This window comes from Babylonia areolata, chromosome 7, assembly GCF_041734735.1.
Source record: "Babylonia areolata isolate BAREFJ2019XMU chromosome 7, ASM4173473v1, whole genome shotgun sequence".
Classification (NCBI taxonomy): domain Eukaryota; kingdom Metazoa; phylum Mollusca; class Gastropoda; order Neogastropoda; family Buccinidae; genus Babylonia; species Babylonia areolata.
Genome location: NC_134882.1, coordinates 50,131,645 through 50,145,589, shown reverse-complemented (window position 1 = coordinate 50,145,589; position 13,945 = coordinate 50,131,645). Strand labels below are relative to the sequence as shown.

Here is a 13,945-nt window from a genome sequence, read left to right as displayed (position 1 = left end):
GATGCGTTCTGACGAGAATCCAGCAACACATGCTAGTATGTTCTGACATAAAACCAGCAACAGATGCCAGTATGTTCTGACATAAAAACCAGCAACAGATGCCATTATGTTTTGACATAAAACCAGCAACAGATGCCAGTATGTTCTGACATAAAACCAGCAACAGATGCCAATATGTTCTGACATAAAACCAGCAACAGATGCCAGTATGTTTTGACATAAAACCAGCAACACAGATGCCAGTATGTTCTGACATAAAACCAGCAACAGAAGTCCATGTATTCCATCTCCTCTGATGTTAAACGAACAACGTAGTTTTTTTTTTTGTTTTTGTTTTTTTAAATATTTCATCTACTATAATGTAAAACCAGCAACAGAAGTCAGTTTATTCCATCAACACTGATGTAAAACCAACAGCAGAAGTCCATGCAATCGATCAACACTGATGTAAAACCAACAGCAGAAGTCCATGCAATCGATCAACACTGATGTAAAACCAACAACAGAAGTCCACGCTTTCCATCTACTCTGATTTTAAACCAAGAACAGTAGTCCGTTCATTCCATCTACTCTGATGGTCAGGCATCTGCTTGGCAGATGTGGTCTAGCGTATATGGATTTGTCCGAACGCAGTGACGCCTCCTTGAGCTACAGAACCTGAAACTGAAACTGATGGATAACCAACAACAGAAGTCCATACACCCCATCCATTCTGACACAGAACCATCAACAGAAATCCGTGTGTTCAATCTACTCTATGTATAACAAACAACAGAAGTCATTGTATTCCATCTATTCTGACATGGCATCCAACAGATGTCCATGTATTCAGGGGTGAAGCGTGCAATAGCACACCATCTGCACTTCGTGAAACCAGCAAACAGGTCTTTGTATTTTGACTCAAATTAGCGACAGACTCGGACCTATTCTCACGTCAAATCAACAACAGAAAGCTAAGTCCAACTGATGACAATTCTAACCCGAAGAAAACCCATAATCTGAAATACTTATGTGTATAATCAAAATCAGACTGAATATCACCATTAGACGATTTTCTTCGGATTAAATGCACTTGCACGTGTGTGTGTGTGTGTGTGTGTGTGTGTGTGTGTGTGTGTGTGTGTGTGTGTGTGTGTGTGTGTGTGAGCGAGAGAGAGAGAGAGAGAGGGGGGAGGGAGAGAGAGAATCAGAGAATCAGGAAGTAGAACCTGGCAACTTCAAAGACTCGATGATACAGATTATATGCGTTGCCTAATCTTCCAGTCTATCCTTTAGCAACGATAGCAACTATAATAACAACAACACAACAACAATAATGTTGCTAAATACTTACTACCAACACTACTTCTACTTGAGAAGAGAGAACGAGATAGAGAGAGAGAGAGAGTAAGACGAAGCAGAACCTATCTGTCCGTGAAAACTGTCAGTTTATGTGGAACTACTAGCAATGTTTTATCTTTGTACACATAGCTCAGCGACACAGACATATATATCTACGGCCGGTCCCGCTTCATCACAAACATTGTACCACAGCGAACTTAACACATCACTCACGGACACTATTTCTCATCCATGAATATCAGGTCGGTCTCACATTCGTGCTAACAGTCTCCCCATGACTACATATTCCCCCTCAAGTCAGCCATCATACAGACTTCGTTGCCGTGGTGGTGGAGGTGGAGGTGGAGGTGGTGGTGAGGAATAGGGGTGCGGTAGTACCGGTGTAGCAGTTTATCTATATCCCCGTTCTTTTTGTTTTTTTCTTTTTACCCTGGGATCAAATCTGGTTAGCTTATTTCAACCCCCTGTTTTATGCGGAATAGCCTGGAATGACTCCTAAAGGTAAGTTCAACAAGTCAGAACTAACAACCCTTCCAGTTGGACCCCCCCTCCCCAACACACACACACTTCCTTAATGGACATGGAGATCATTTTGATGCCCAGGGGTAAATCTACACAGGATAAAATCAGTGCAGCTAATTAATGTAAACTGTATCACATTTGCTTCCGGACAATCCTAATGGAGGGGGGGGGGGGGGTGTAGAGTAACGGCTTGCCCAGAATTGCCCCTCTTTCCTTTTTCGTTTAGAAATGGTTTATTTTAACTCACTCAGTACGGCCAGTCCTCTCTTCTCCTCTACACAGACCCCTCGGATGTCCAGTGGGTGTCTGAATGACCCAACCTTTAGTTTCCGTCGTCAGAATTGTGGTATTCTTTGTCACCATTCACCTCTTCAGTATAAGAGCCCTCCGCTTGCAATATTTTGATGATGGTAATTGGGGTGAAACGCTGTTAGCGTCGTCTATGTCGCCGTTCGTATGGAGAGAGTTAAACCCGGGGAATGTGGCGGGAGAAGAGGGGAAAGCGCAGGATGACCCCGGGTGAAATTCGTAGGGGGGTGGGGAGGGGTAGTTTGAAGTGTGTAGATTTCGTGGTGATGGGTAGTGGTGGAGGTAGTGGTGGAAGGGGGTGGGATGTGCAGTGATGATGAAGAGACGGTGGACTGGGAATAGTAGGTTTAGTGGTGTGATATGATATTGATATTTATATAGCACCTATCCTCGGTTGGAGACGAAGCTCTAAGCGCTTTACAAACTTTTAGTGAACAAGTGGGAGAGATTGTGGGTTTGAGGGTGGTGATGGTGTGTGAGTGTGTATTTGTGTGTGTGTGTGTGTGTGTGTGTGTGTGTGTGTGTGTGTGTGTGTGTGTGTGTGTGTGTGTGTGTTAGTGTGTGTGTGTGTGCGCGCGCGCGAGCGTGCGTGCCTGCGTTTGTGTGTGTATGTGTAAGTATGTGTGTGTGTGTATGTGTAAGTATGTGTGTGTGTGTGTGTGTGTGTGTGTGTGTGTGTGTGTGTGTATGAAGTGTGTGTGTGTGTGTGTGTGTGTGTGTGTGTGTGTGTGTGTGTGTGTGTGTGTGTGTGTATGAAGTGTGTGTGTGTGTGTGTGTGTGTGTGTGTGTGTGTGTGTGTGTGTGTGTGTGAGTCATGAAGCATAACCTAGCAACTTCGCGTGATGCTGTGTTGTTTCGTCGCACTCGCAGCTCAGCGATACAGACACAGACATACAGCCGGGCCCACTTCATCATTGCAATTGTACCACTGTAAACTCAACACATCACTCACGAACACCATTTCTCACTATGTCAGGTCTGTCTCCCATCCGTGCCTACAGTCCCCCCCGATGACTATGATTTCTCCAGTCTTATGTGCATGCATATACATTCGTATACCCATCAGAGCGGATTTCTACAGAATTTTGCCAAACAACAACACTTGCGCTGCCATGAACTTCTTTTTTCATTGCGCAAAGTATGTGTTGCACACGGGACATCAGTTTACCGTCTCATCCGAACGACTAGACGATCAGTTTGCTTTTCCAGTCCATTTTGGGAGAAAGGAGGAGGGCGGGATTCGAACCCCAAAACTCACGGAATCTCTGTGCTGGCAGATGAGCGTCATAATTATTCTGTCACCTTCCTCCTTACACCTACCCCTACACAATTCAAACACCCCACTGTCGGCAGCCGTTCTTTCTCTGACCCTGGACCTTGCTTTTGGAATGTACTTCCTCTTTCGCTTCGTCAGGTCTCCGCACTCAGCTCTTTTAGATCTGGCCTTAAAGCCCATCTCTTTCCATGATAGCCTCCCCATCCCTCCCTTGCCTCTTCTTTGTCTTCAGTTTCTCATGTTTAGGGTTGTGCATACATGTGAATGGTGCGAAAGCGCTTTGATTTGCCTCTGCACAAGATTCGGCGCTACACAAATACTATTTATTATCATCATCATTACAACAATAATCATTATCATCATCATCATCATCATTATTATTATTATTATCATTAGTAGTAGTAGTATTGTTATCTTTATCATTATCATATCATTAATCTCCCACACACACCCAAGCGCCCCTCCACTCACCTCTTGGACATATAGATGTTGCCGTTGGCCATGATGCGGACAAACTGGTTGGGCACGGTGATGTTGTGCAGCTTGGAGCGGCGGCCGTTGAGGAAGTAGGTGGGCGGCTTCCAGATGTGGTGCATGAAGCGGTTGCTGAGCGTGAACTCCGTCACGTTGGTCATGTTGAACTGCAGCCGGTCGTCCCGCCACCGCTGCCGGAAGTACACCTGCATGGAGTATGACTGCAACACAGGAGGACATGTCGAGTCATGGCAAGTCAGGTCATGACAGGTCAAGTCAGACCGATCTTTACTGCGGGTAAAAAATAGTACGCGCTTGCCTGGATTAGGACGGCAACACAATAGGACCAAGTCAAGTCAACCCAATCTGTATTGAGAGTAAAAAAAGAGTAAGCGCTCGCAAGAAGCAGGACTGCAACACAGTATGACAAGTGAAGTCAATGTATGTCACTCAAAATGCCCGTCAGCAAATATAAAAAAACAACAACGAATAAATGACCCACCATTCCCGGATCATCAGTTATCATGTAAAAAGAAAACCATTCAGCTTATATATTATTGGTGTGTGTCCATCGAGATCGATGATGACCATCGTTGTCATCCAGCTGGGGGATGGGGGAAGGGTGGTGGTGGGGTGGGGGGGAGGATGCAAATGAATCTATCTGTGAATGCGCAGATGGCTGAATAGTCCAATCTGCGCACGAAATGTTCGCTGACAGTTTGGGCAGACAAAGACAGGCATACCATTGTCAGGGAGCTTGTTTGCCCGTGACTTTCTGGCCTGCCTCTTCTGAACAGCTGCAGCAGTCCTGTACATTTTAAGATAAAGTGAAACATCTGTGTGTGTGTGTGTGTGTGTGTGTGTGTGTGTGCGTGTGTGCGCGTATGTGTGTGTGCGTGTCTGTGTCATGACAGGTCAAATCAAACCAATTTTCATTGAGAGTAAAAGAGAAAGCACTTGCGTTGAGGGTTAAAGTGTAAACACCTGCATGGAGCAAGGCTGCAACACAGTAGGGCAAATCAAGTAAAATGATCTATATTGAGGATAAACGAGAAAGCACTTGCATTGACGGCAACAAAAAGCACACGTGAAGTAAAAGCGATTTTTGATAATGGTAAAAGAGGAAGCGCTTGCATAAGGGAGAACTGCAACATAATACGACAAGTCAAGTCATGACAAATGAAGTCATAACAAGCTAGGTCAAACAAATCTTTACTGGGGGTAAAAAAAATAGTATGTTCATGCACGGATTAGGGCGGCAACAAAATAGGACAAGTCAGGTTATGAGAAGCGAAGTCAAATCAATCTTTATTGAAGGTAAACGGCAGCATGGGGAAGGACAGCAAAAAGAAGACATCTCAAGTCATGACAAATCAAGTCAACTCAATTCTTATTCAGTCTAATATCATCATCTTAGATGAACAGACAATAAATAAATAAACGAACAAACTCAGTTCTTACTGATAGCAACAGAGTAAGCACTTGCATGGAGAAAAACTGCAACAAGAAGATACCTCAAGTCATGACAAGTAACCCGACTTTTACTGGGGGGAAAGTAGTAAGTGCTTGCATGGAACAGAACGGCAAGAACTTCGAAGACAAGTCAAATCATGACAAGTGAAGTCAATCCGATCTTTGTAAAGGGTAAAAGAAAAAGGACCTGCATCGACGGCAACAAGAAACACGTGAAGTCAAACCGATATCCGTTGAAGACAAAAACGTAAACGCTTGCATGGAGTAGAACAGCAACAGGAAGACAAGTTAAATCATGGCAAGGGTAAAACAGTAAACTCCTGCATTGAGTAGAACTGCAACAGGAAGACAAGTCAAATCATAGCAAGGGTAAAACAGTAAACTCCTGCATTGAGTAGAACTGCAACAGGAAGACACGTCAAATCATGGCAAGGGTAAAACAGTTAACTCCTGCATTGAGTAGAACTGCAACAGAACAGGAAAAGTTGCGCCATGACAAGTCAAGTCAACCCGATCATTATTTTTGTAAAAGAGAAAGTGCCTGCACTGAGTAGGACTGCAACAAAATAGGACAAGTGGAGTCATGGCAAGTCAAGTCAACCAGAGGTGTGTTGCACGAGCGAACTTAACAGCGGTAAGCGTCCTTGACTCCACGGTAATTCTTAGGAACATTCTTAACTCTAAGCAAACTTAGCACTGCAAAGAGCGCTATTTTCAGTGGTGTAACACGATTACTGACAGTCTGCATGCTCTGAAGCCTTCACGAAACTGAAACTGTTGAGGGTAAAAGAGTAAGCATATATAGCTTTTTCTGCATCCGACCCCCAACACAAGCAGCAGCAGAAGAAGAAAGTATGGAAAAAAAAAGAAAAGAAAGAAAGGCATATAATGTACCGATCATTATAAGAAACATACTTAGACATTTTACGGAGAAGAAAAAAAATATCTACACATACAAATATCAAATATGGACACATACATGATTTATGCAAAACTGTAATGCACGAAAGCAGCATCGTTACATCAGTAAGATGCATATTCAGGGTAAAAGAGAAAGAAAGAAAAAAGAAAGAGAGAGAGAGAGAAAGAGGGGGGCCACGGTGGAGGAGGGGGCGCGTGGTGGAGGAGGGGGCGCGTGGGGGAGGGGGGGGGGCTTAAGGCTGAAACAGAAGCAGGCGACAAGAGAGAGGGTGGAAATCGGAAGAACAGACAGTAACAGGTCTACAGATTAATGTGTAGGAAGACAAGAGTATCAGACAAAAACGTTTCTTTCAGATAAACCCGTGCGGGTAGGGCGCGCATGAAAATGTTACATTTTCTATACAAATTTCATGGCATGTAACTGACACAAAATATCAAAAAACACACAACTGACACTGTGCACACAGTCTGTTACAATGGCCATTCAAACTGGCCGGTACATAGAAACATTTTGAAACCAAAACAAAACAACAAAACAACAAAAACCCAAGCATTTAGCAAGCAACATATAAACGATAGAGGTTTAGACATAACAAAAGGGGTGGGTGGTAAGGGGGTCAGGAGGTAAAGGGGGTCAGGGGGTCAGAGGGTCATCAGGGTCAGGGAACAGGGGCGCGTGAGGATATTTTGGAGAGAAAGGTCGTTCAGTCGGTTCTGGCCACTTGGCTGGTCTGCCCGGAAATCTGATTTCCTTTCTGATTTCGTTTTCTTTCCCCGCTCTCCCCCCCATCTACCCCCCCGCCCCCATCACCCCTCCCCCCCTCACACACACACACACTCACCCTCCCCTACCCTCTTTCTCCAGTGTTAATACACAGACACCACACACACACACACACACACACACACACAGTGGCACACACACTCAAAAACCACCACCACCACCACCAACAACACACCCACACACGCACGACCGCACACACACACACACAGACACGCAGGCACACACACAGACACACACAGACGCAAACACACACACACACACACACACACACACACACACACACACACGCAGTCGCACGCACACATACGCGCGCACGCACAACCACTCAGTAAAGATTAATCATAAGTGAGGCCTTAAAATCGGCTGCAGTCCCAGCCAGAACACACAAAAAGCCCAAAGGTCAAACTATATTCCCTAAGGAAAGCCGAACATACAGTAGTAATATGGATTTTAAAAAAAAAAGATGGAAAATGTCCTATGCGGCCACCGGTGCAGTGAATTAATGCCCAATGCAATGTCAGTTTTGTCTGCACCAACAAAAGGGAGAGAGGGAGGGGGAGGGAGAGAGGCAGGAGACAGAGAGGAGGAAGAGAGTTAGGGAGGAAGGGGGGGAGGAGAAAAATAAAGGCAGAGAGAGAGAGAGAGAGAGAGAGAGAGAGAGAGAGAGAGAATGAGAGACAGAGACAGAGAGAGGGAGTCTGAAAGTAAGAGCCAGAGATCTGGACACAAGAGCAGACAGGAGACTAAAGTTGGCACAAAACGGTGTCCTGCCGCTGGAACATAAGGAGGATGGGAATTGTGGACATAATGCGTGTTGTGTTGTTGTGTTTTGATGTTGTGGTCTCTCTCTCTCTCTCTCTCTCTGTGTGTGTGTGTGTGTGTGTGTGTGTGTGTGTGTGTGTGTGTGTGTGTGTGTGTAAGCAATAGAAGACAGGAGCTGCATCTAAGCAAGATGAACAAAAAGCAAACGTGAGTGTATGTGCATGCATCCATATGTTCGTGTGAATGTGTGTGTGTGTGTGTGTGTGTGTGTGTGTGTGTGTGTGTGTGTGTGTCTGTGTGTGTGTGTGTGTGTGTCTCTGTGTGTGTGTGTGTGTGTGTGTGTGTGTGTGTGTGTGTGTGTGTGTGTGTGTGTGTGTGTGTGTGTGTGTGTGTGTGTTCGATCTTTAGTTTGGCGTCTTTTCACTATCAGTGATATTCGACGATTAAAAATAAAATAGAATAAAATAAAATAAAAAGGGAGGGAGGGGGGGGGGGGACGGGAAGAGTGTAGAAAACTAGAAAACTACCAAAAATACATAACTAACATGGAATTATATTTAACAGTAACCATTCAATAATAATAATGCTAATAATGTGTGTGTGTGTGTGTGTGTGTGTGTGTGTGTGTGTGTGTGTGTGTGTGTGTGTGTGTGTCAGGCATTAGAAGCACGAGAATCAAGGAAGTTGTCACACTGCAATACGTGTACTCGTGTGCTTGTGTATGTACGTGCGTGTATGTGGGTATATGTTTGTGTGTGTGTGTGTGTATGCATGCACGCGTCAGTGAGTGCGTGCATATGTGTTCGTGCGTTCGTGCACGCATGCATTGTTGTGCGTGTGTGCACGCGAGAGAGAGAGAGAGAGAGAGCGTGTGCTCACGTGGGTGTCGAGGGAGAAAGGCGAAAAGGACACCCGCCCGCCCCCTCTGTGGGATCACGAAGTCCGATCCGGTTGTCAGTCAACAATGACCCCAGTGACCCCCCGGGGGTTGGCGATGCACGTGAGGACGGCGGGCCAACCAGGCCTGGCCGTCCTCTTGATTGGCACATTCATGCAGGCTGCCAATTTCCTCCTTTCTGCCCCGTCACCAGTCTGTCGTATTACAGTCAGCCGGGGCAATAACCACCTCTGTGTGTTGGCACCCACAAGGGGTGGGGGTGGGGGTGGGGGTAGGGGGGGAGAGACAGAGACCATGGAAGGAGGAGATGGGGTGCGAGGTGTGTGGGGGAGAGGGGATATCAATTCTCTGACCCCCAACCTCCGAAAATTAGTGTGCAGAACCCTTGGCTTAAAATAAACTGTCAGCATGCGAAAGGTTTATGAGCTTGCAGTCCAACTTTCTCTCTCTCTTCTCTAAGTTTTATGTTTGTCAGTCAGTCTATGCATACGTCTGTCTCATTTGTCTGCTTTGTTCGTCTGTTCATCCATCCGTATATCTCGGTCTCTCCCCTCCCTGTTTGTATTTATTGTGTTTGCGTGCGCGTGTGGAATGTTGGAAGCACGAAAATCATGAAGCAGTCGTCGGGCGATTTGAGCAATACTCATCTCCCTCTCTCTCTCTCGTAATGGATGTAGATCAGCAATGACAGATAACTGGAAGCATTAAATCTCAATCCTTGACTAATAAACGTTTTGAGTCTGGAGGGAGTGGGGGTGAGGGGGGGGGGCGGGGCGTGAGGGGGTGAGGGGTGACTCGGAGGAACGTGCCTTACTCAAGGACACAACACCGTGCCTAAACGGGGCCTCGAACTCAGATCACTGGCGAACACTGTATCAGAGGTACAACGCCTGACTGATTCTGCTACGGCGTCTACTTTTTATGTTCCCATTTGTGAATCACGACTCTAGCAGCGGTCGTTCTTACTTCCTCCACTTGGATCTCACCGATTCCAAACTCCTTTTCAAAACCACTTTGCTTATCAAACGTTAATACCCATTTCCTGGGAGCTCCCAGTACTAAAGACGACAAAGTAAAGTGCGCACACGTAAAACTGTACCAATAAGCGCGGCGTCGCATTCGCTCAGCTTATACAGAAGCATTGTGCGGGAAATGAGAACTTTACCAGCTAAGACTCCAAGCGGACCATCAGCAGCCAGCGATATGCGCGGCACAAAGCGTGGAGCTGCTATGTGAGCCATATACCATCACATCAATGTCCGCACCCACAAGCAATAAGTTCGGCAAAAAGCACATTTCTTCCCCTCCACTCTCCTCTATGTGATTGACGGAGTGAACGCCCACGCCGTGTGAACACTACTCATTCCGTCTTGGGAGGGGCGGGGGTGCGGGGAGGGGTGGGGGTGTGTGTGTGTGTGTGTGAATGTGGATATTGCCATGAGTTCCACCCTGTGAGAGCGTGGCCTCATCAGAACTGCCGGTAGAGTGCGCGAGCCAGCCATCAGAGTCCAATCAAACGGGTCCGTCTTGTTTTTTGCAGCCCCCAGTCAAAGTGTGCTCCAGCGGGTTTGGTCAGCAGCCACCATCAGTGCGTCGCTCCATGCCTCGTTCACCATCTCAATGCCCTTGTCAGTCATATCTGCTCATCCGAAATTTGTAAAATGTTTATTCAATACTTTGGTAACATTCATATATTCTTCCCGTCTGTGTGATTCAGTTCATTTACTCAAAGAGGCGTCACTGCGTTCGGACAAATCCGTATCGACAGAGTGAACGTCCACGACTTGTGAATACAACTAATTCCGTCTTGATGGGAAAACAACATGTGGACATTGCCAATAATTATTTTCGAGTCAGTGTCAACACACTAACTTTTCACAGTTTGTGCTTATACGTACATGATGCAATGAAACGTATCACAAAATGATAAATTTTGAAGATGTACATGTTTGATGATGTTGAATGTAACGCAATGTAAGAACTTCAAAATAAATGATACAATCCTCCATTGCACAGGTTCAGTTCTTTAGGGGGAGGGGAAGGGATGAAGGAAACAGGTCAGGCACTCTCTCTCTGTGTGTGTGTGTGTGTGTGTGTGTGTGTGTGTGTGTGTGTGTGTGTGTGTCAGAAGCACGACAATTACTTTTCTATCAATAATCATACGTCTCTCTATATCTATCTCTGTACGGGTGCGCCCGATTGCGTACGTGCGTGCGTGCTTGCATGCATGTGTGTGTGTGTGTGTGTGTGTGTGTGTGTGTGTGTGTGTGTGTGTGTGTGTGTGTGTGTGTGTGTGTGTGTGTGTGTGTGTGCGTGCGTGTATGTGTATGTGTGTGTTGCGCGCGTGTTCTTTTCTCTTCACTTCGTCACAATACAAAAAGAAAGAAAGAAAGAAGAAGAAGAAGAAGAAAGAACTCTGTCAAAGCGATGACAGCGTGCCAGCCGAAGAGCAGAGTGCACTGTTTTCTGTGTCAGTGACCACACGGCAATATCATTATCATCAGGGGAGGGCATCAGCGTTCTCTGCACGGCCACGAGTCTGATGACGTGCGACGGTGCAGAAGACTCTTGAGTTGTCTCCCTTCCCTCCGTCCCTCCCCTACACACAGACAGACAGTACAGCATTACTTTAACCCTACGACTGCTGAGTCTTGGCGAAAAGTGATCGGCGTGGTGTGGTAGACTCTAAGGGCAGTTATGACTGTGACTATTATTGTTTGCATGGGGTAACCGGTTATGGAGATTTTCACGTGTGATTGTGATATTCGTGTAAAATGTTTCTTTTCCGGTATAGTTTACTCGCGTGATGTGCCTTGAGCATTATTTTATTTCAATGAAAGCCGCAATGGAAATGTAATATTGATATTACTATGATGATGATGGTATGGTATGGGTACTTATATAGCGCCTATCTTGGGCCAGAGACAAAGCTCTAAGCGCTTTCCAAACACGGAGTCATTTGTACAACAGGCTGCCCACCTGGGTAGACCTGAATGACAGCTGCCTCTGGTTCCTCATCATTCATTTCCTATGGCAGCGCACGCGCGCATACACACACATACATATGTAACATTTTACATTTTACGTGTATGACCGTTTAGTTTATTTCCCCCATCCATGTAGGCAGCCATCTCCTCTCTCTCTCTCTCTCTCTCTCTCTCTCTCTCTCTCTCTATATATATATATATATATATATATATATATATATACTGGCTGAAAGAGAGAAAGCGCGAGAGAGAAACAGAGAAAGAGAGAAAAGAGAGAGACAGAGAGAATGAGAGAGGGAGAGTGTCAGAGACACAAAGAGAGAGTCACAGAGAGAGAGAGGGAGAGAGAGAGAGAGAGAGAGAGAGAGAGAGAGAGCGAGAGAGAGAGAGAGAGAGAGAGAGAGGGAGAGAGAGGGAGAAAGATTTATTGCATATGACCTGTTTCATTTTCATGACGGTCAGTTAATATCTCCCTTCAGAGGATGATAAAATATCCTGTGGGAAGACACTTCACATGGGCGAGTATATCTATACACGCGCCGCTTGCTACCGCGCGAGCGTAGGTGTGTGTGTGTGTGTGTGTGTGTGTGCGTGTGTGTGTGTGTGTGTGTGCGTGCGTGCGCAAGGGTGTGTGTATGTGTGTGAGTGTCCGTGAGCTTATGTGCATGTAAACGTTTGCGTGTGTGCATTTATAAGTGTGTGTATGTATGTGTGTGTGTGTGTGTGTGTGTGCGTGTGTGTGTGCGCGCGCGTCTGTTCGTCTGTTTGTACAGGTGTGTGTTTTTGTGTTTGTGTGTGCTTGTGTTCGTGTGTGTGTGAGCGCGTGCATGTGTATGTGTATGTGTGTGAGTGACTGTGTGTGTGGATCTGTGTGTGTGTGTGTGTGTGTGTGTGTGTGTGTGTGTGCGCGCGCGCATGCGCACGTTTGTGTATGTATGTGTGTGTTTGTGTGTATGCTTGTGTGCTTGTGCGTGCGTGTGTGTGTTACTGTGTGTGTGGTTTTCTTTGAAAACAGAAGCGCGCTGGAGCGCGATAGATAAAAGCTTTTAAAATAATTAGACTCGAGGGAATTTTGCTGTGTTATTTAATGTTATTTAACTTTTTCTCTTTCGATTCTTATTCCCGGCATTGGTTTTTCAATATAATATAAAAGCTTTCAAAGATATTTTAGCGGAGGAGGCAGCTGATTTTATTATTCCAGTGGATTTCTTTTTCTACCTTATTTCCCTTGAAAGCCTTCTTCAGAACATCTGCCGTCACAACGAAGTTTCTGTCCAAGCGATTATGTTCACAATATCAAAAAAGTATTGTTCTGCTTTTTAATCTCCGTCTCATGGTTCTGAAACTTTCCTTTCAATATATTATTGATATTAATTTTGATTATTACAACGATGGTTAGGGTGTGCTTCTGTCAATCATGAAGATGATGAGAACGGCGGTGATGATGACGATGATGATGACGACGATGATGATTGGAATACAGACTCGAGTCGTTGTCTCTGTCTTCTTACCATACGCGCGCATTTCTGTCTGCCTGCCTGCCAATCTATCTATCTATCTACCTAGCGCGCGCACGTGTGTGTGTGTGTGTGTGTGTGTGTGTGTGTGTGTGTGTGTGTGTGTGTGTGTGTGTTGGTTATGCTTCAGCATGTCTATTAATCTATCAGCGCAAATCAGCTAAATCTAAAAAAAATAGTTATATATCTTGTTTCCTAAAATATTTTTGTCTCTTTATAACAGTATGCATCCCAACCCAGGTAACTATCTATCTATCTAGCTAGCTTGCTAATCGATCTATCTATCACTGTGTATCCATCTTTCTATTTATCCAGTTTAAGTTTCCGTTTGAAGGACATGCGTGAGGCGAGAAATGCTGAATATATCCACGCCACATCTGCTAGAATAAATATAAGTACATGGCAGTTCATCGCATAGCTCACCGCGAGGACCAGGCTGTGAGAACATGTCACAGGTAGAGGAGAAAGGGAAATCGGAGAGAAAGATTTGATAAAAAAAAAAAAAACCAGATGACAATGATGATGATGATGATGTGATGAACTTAGAAATATACTAAAACATAAATAAAAGTAATATAAATATGAATAAACATTAAACTACAGCGATGGGAGAGACACGTAGAAGAATAAAGAGGGGGGAGGGGGAGAAAGAAAACTGACCACGCTCAGTGAACACGTGCA

General features: G+C 45.3%; 1 protein-coding gene across 2 annotated transcripts in view; it reads right to left on the bottom strand.

Moving 5' to 3' along the window:
* Positions 1-13,945, bottom strand: part of LOC143284296 (gamma-aminobutyric acid receptor subunit alpha-6-like) — a 241,222-nt gene that overhangs the window by 76,413 nt on the left and 150,864 nt on the right. For both annotated transcript variants that reach the window (XM_076590995.1, XM_076590997.1), the window contains exon 4: positions 3,920-4,143. In XM_076590995.1, the coding sequence (XP_076447110.1) occupies positions 3,920-4,143 (224 nt within the window). The remainder of the gene's footprint in view (positions 1-3,919; positions 4,144-13,945) is intronic.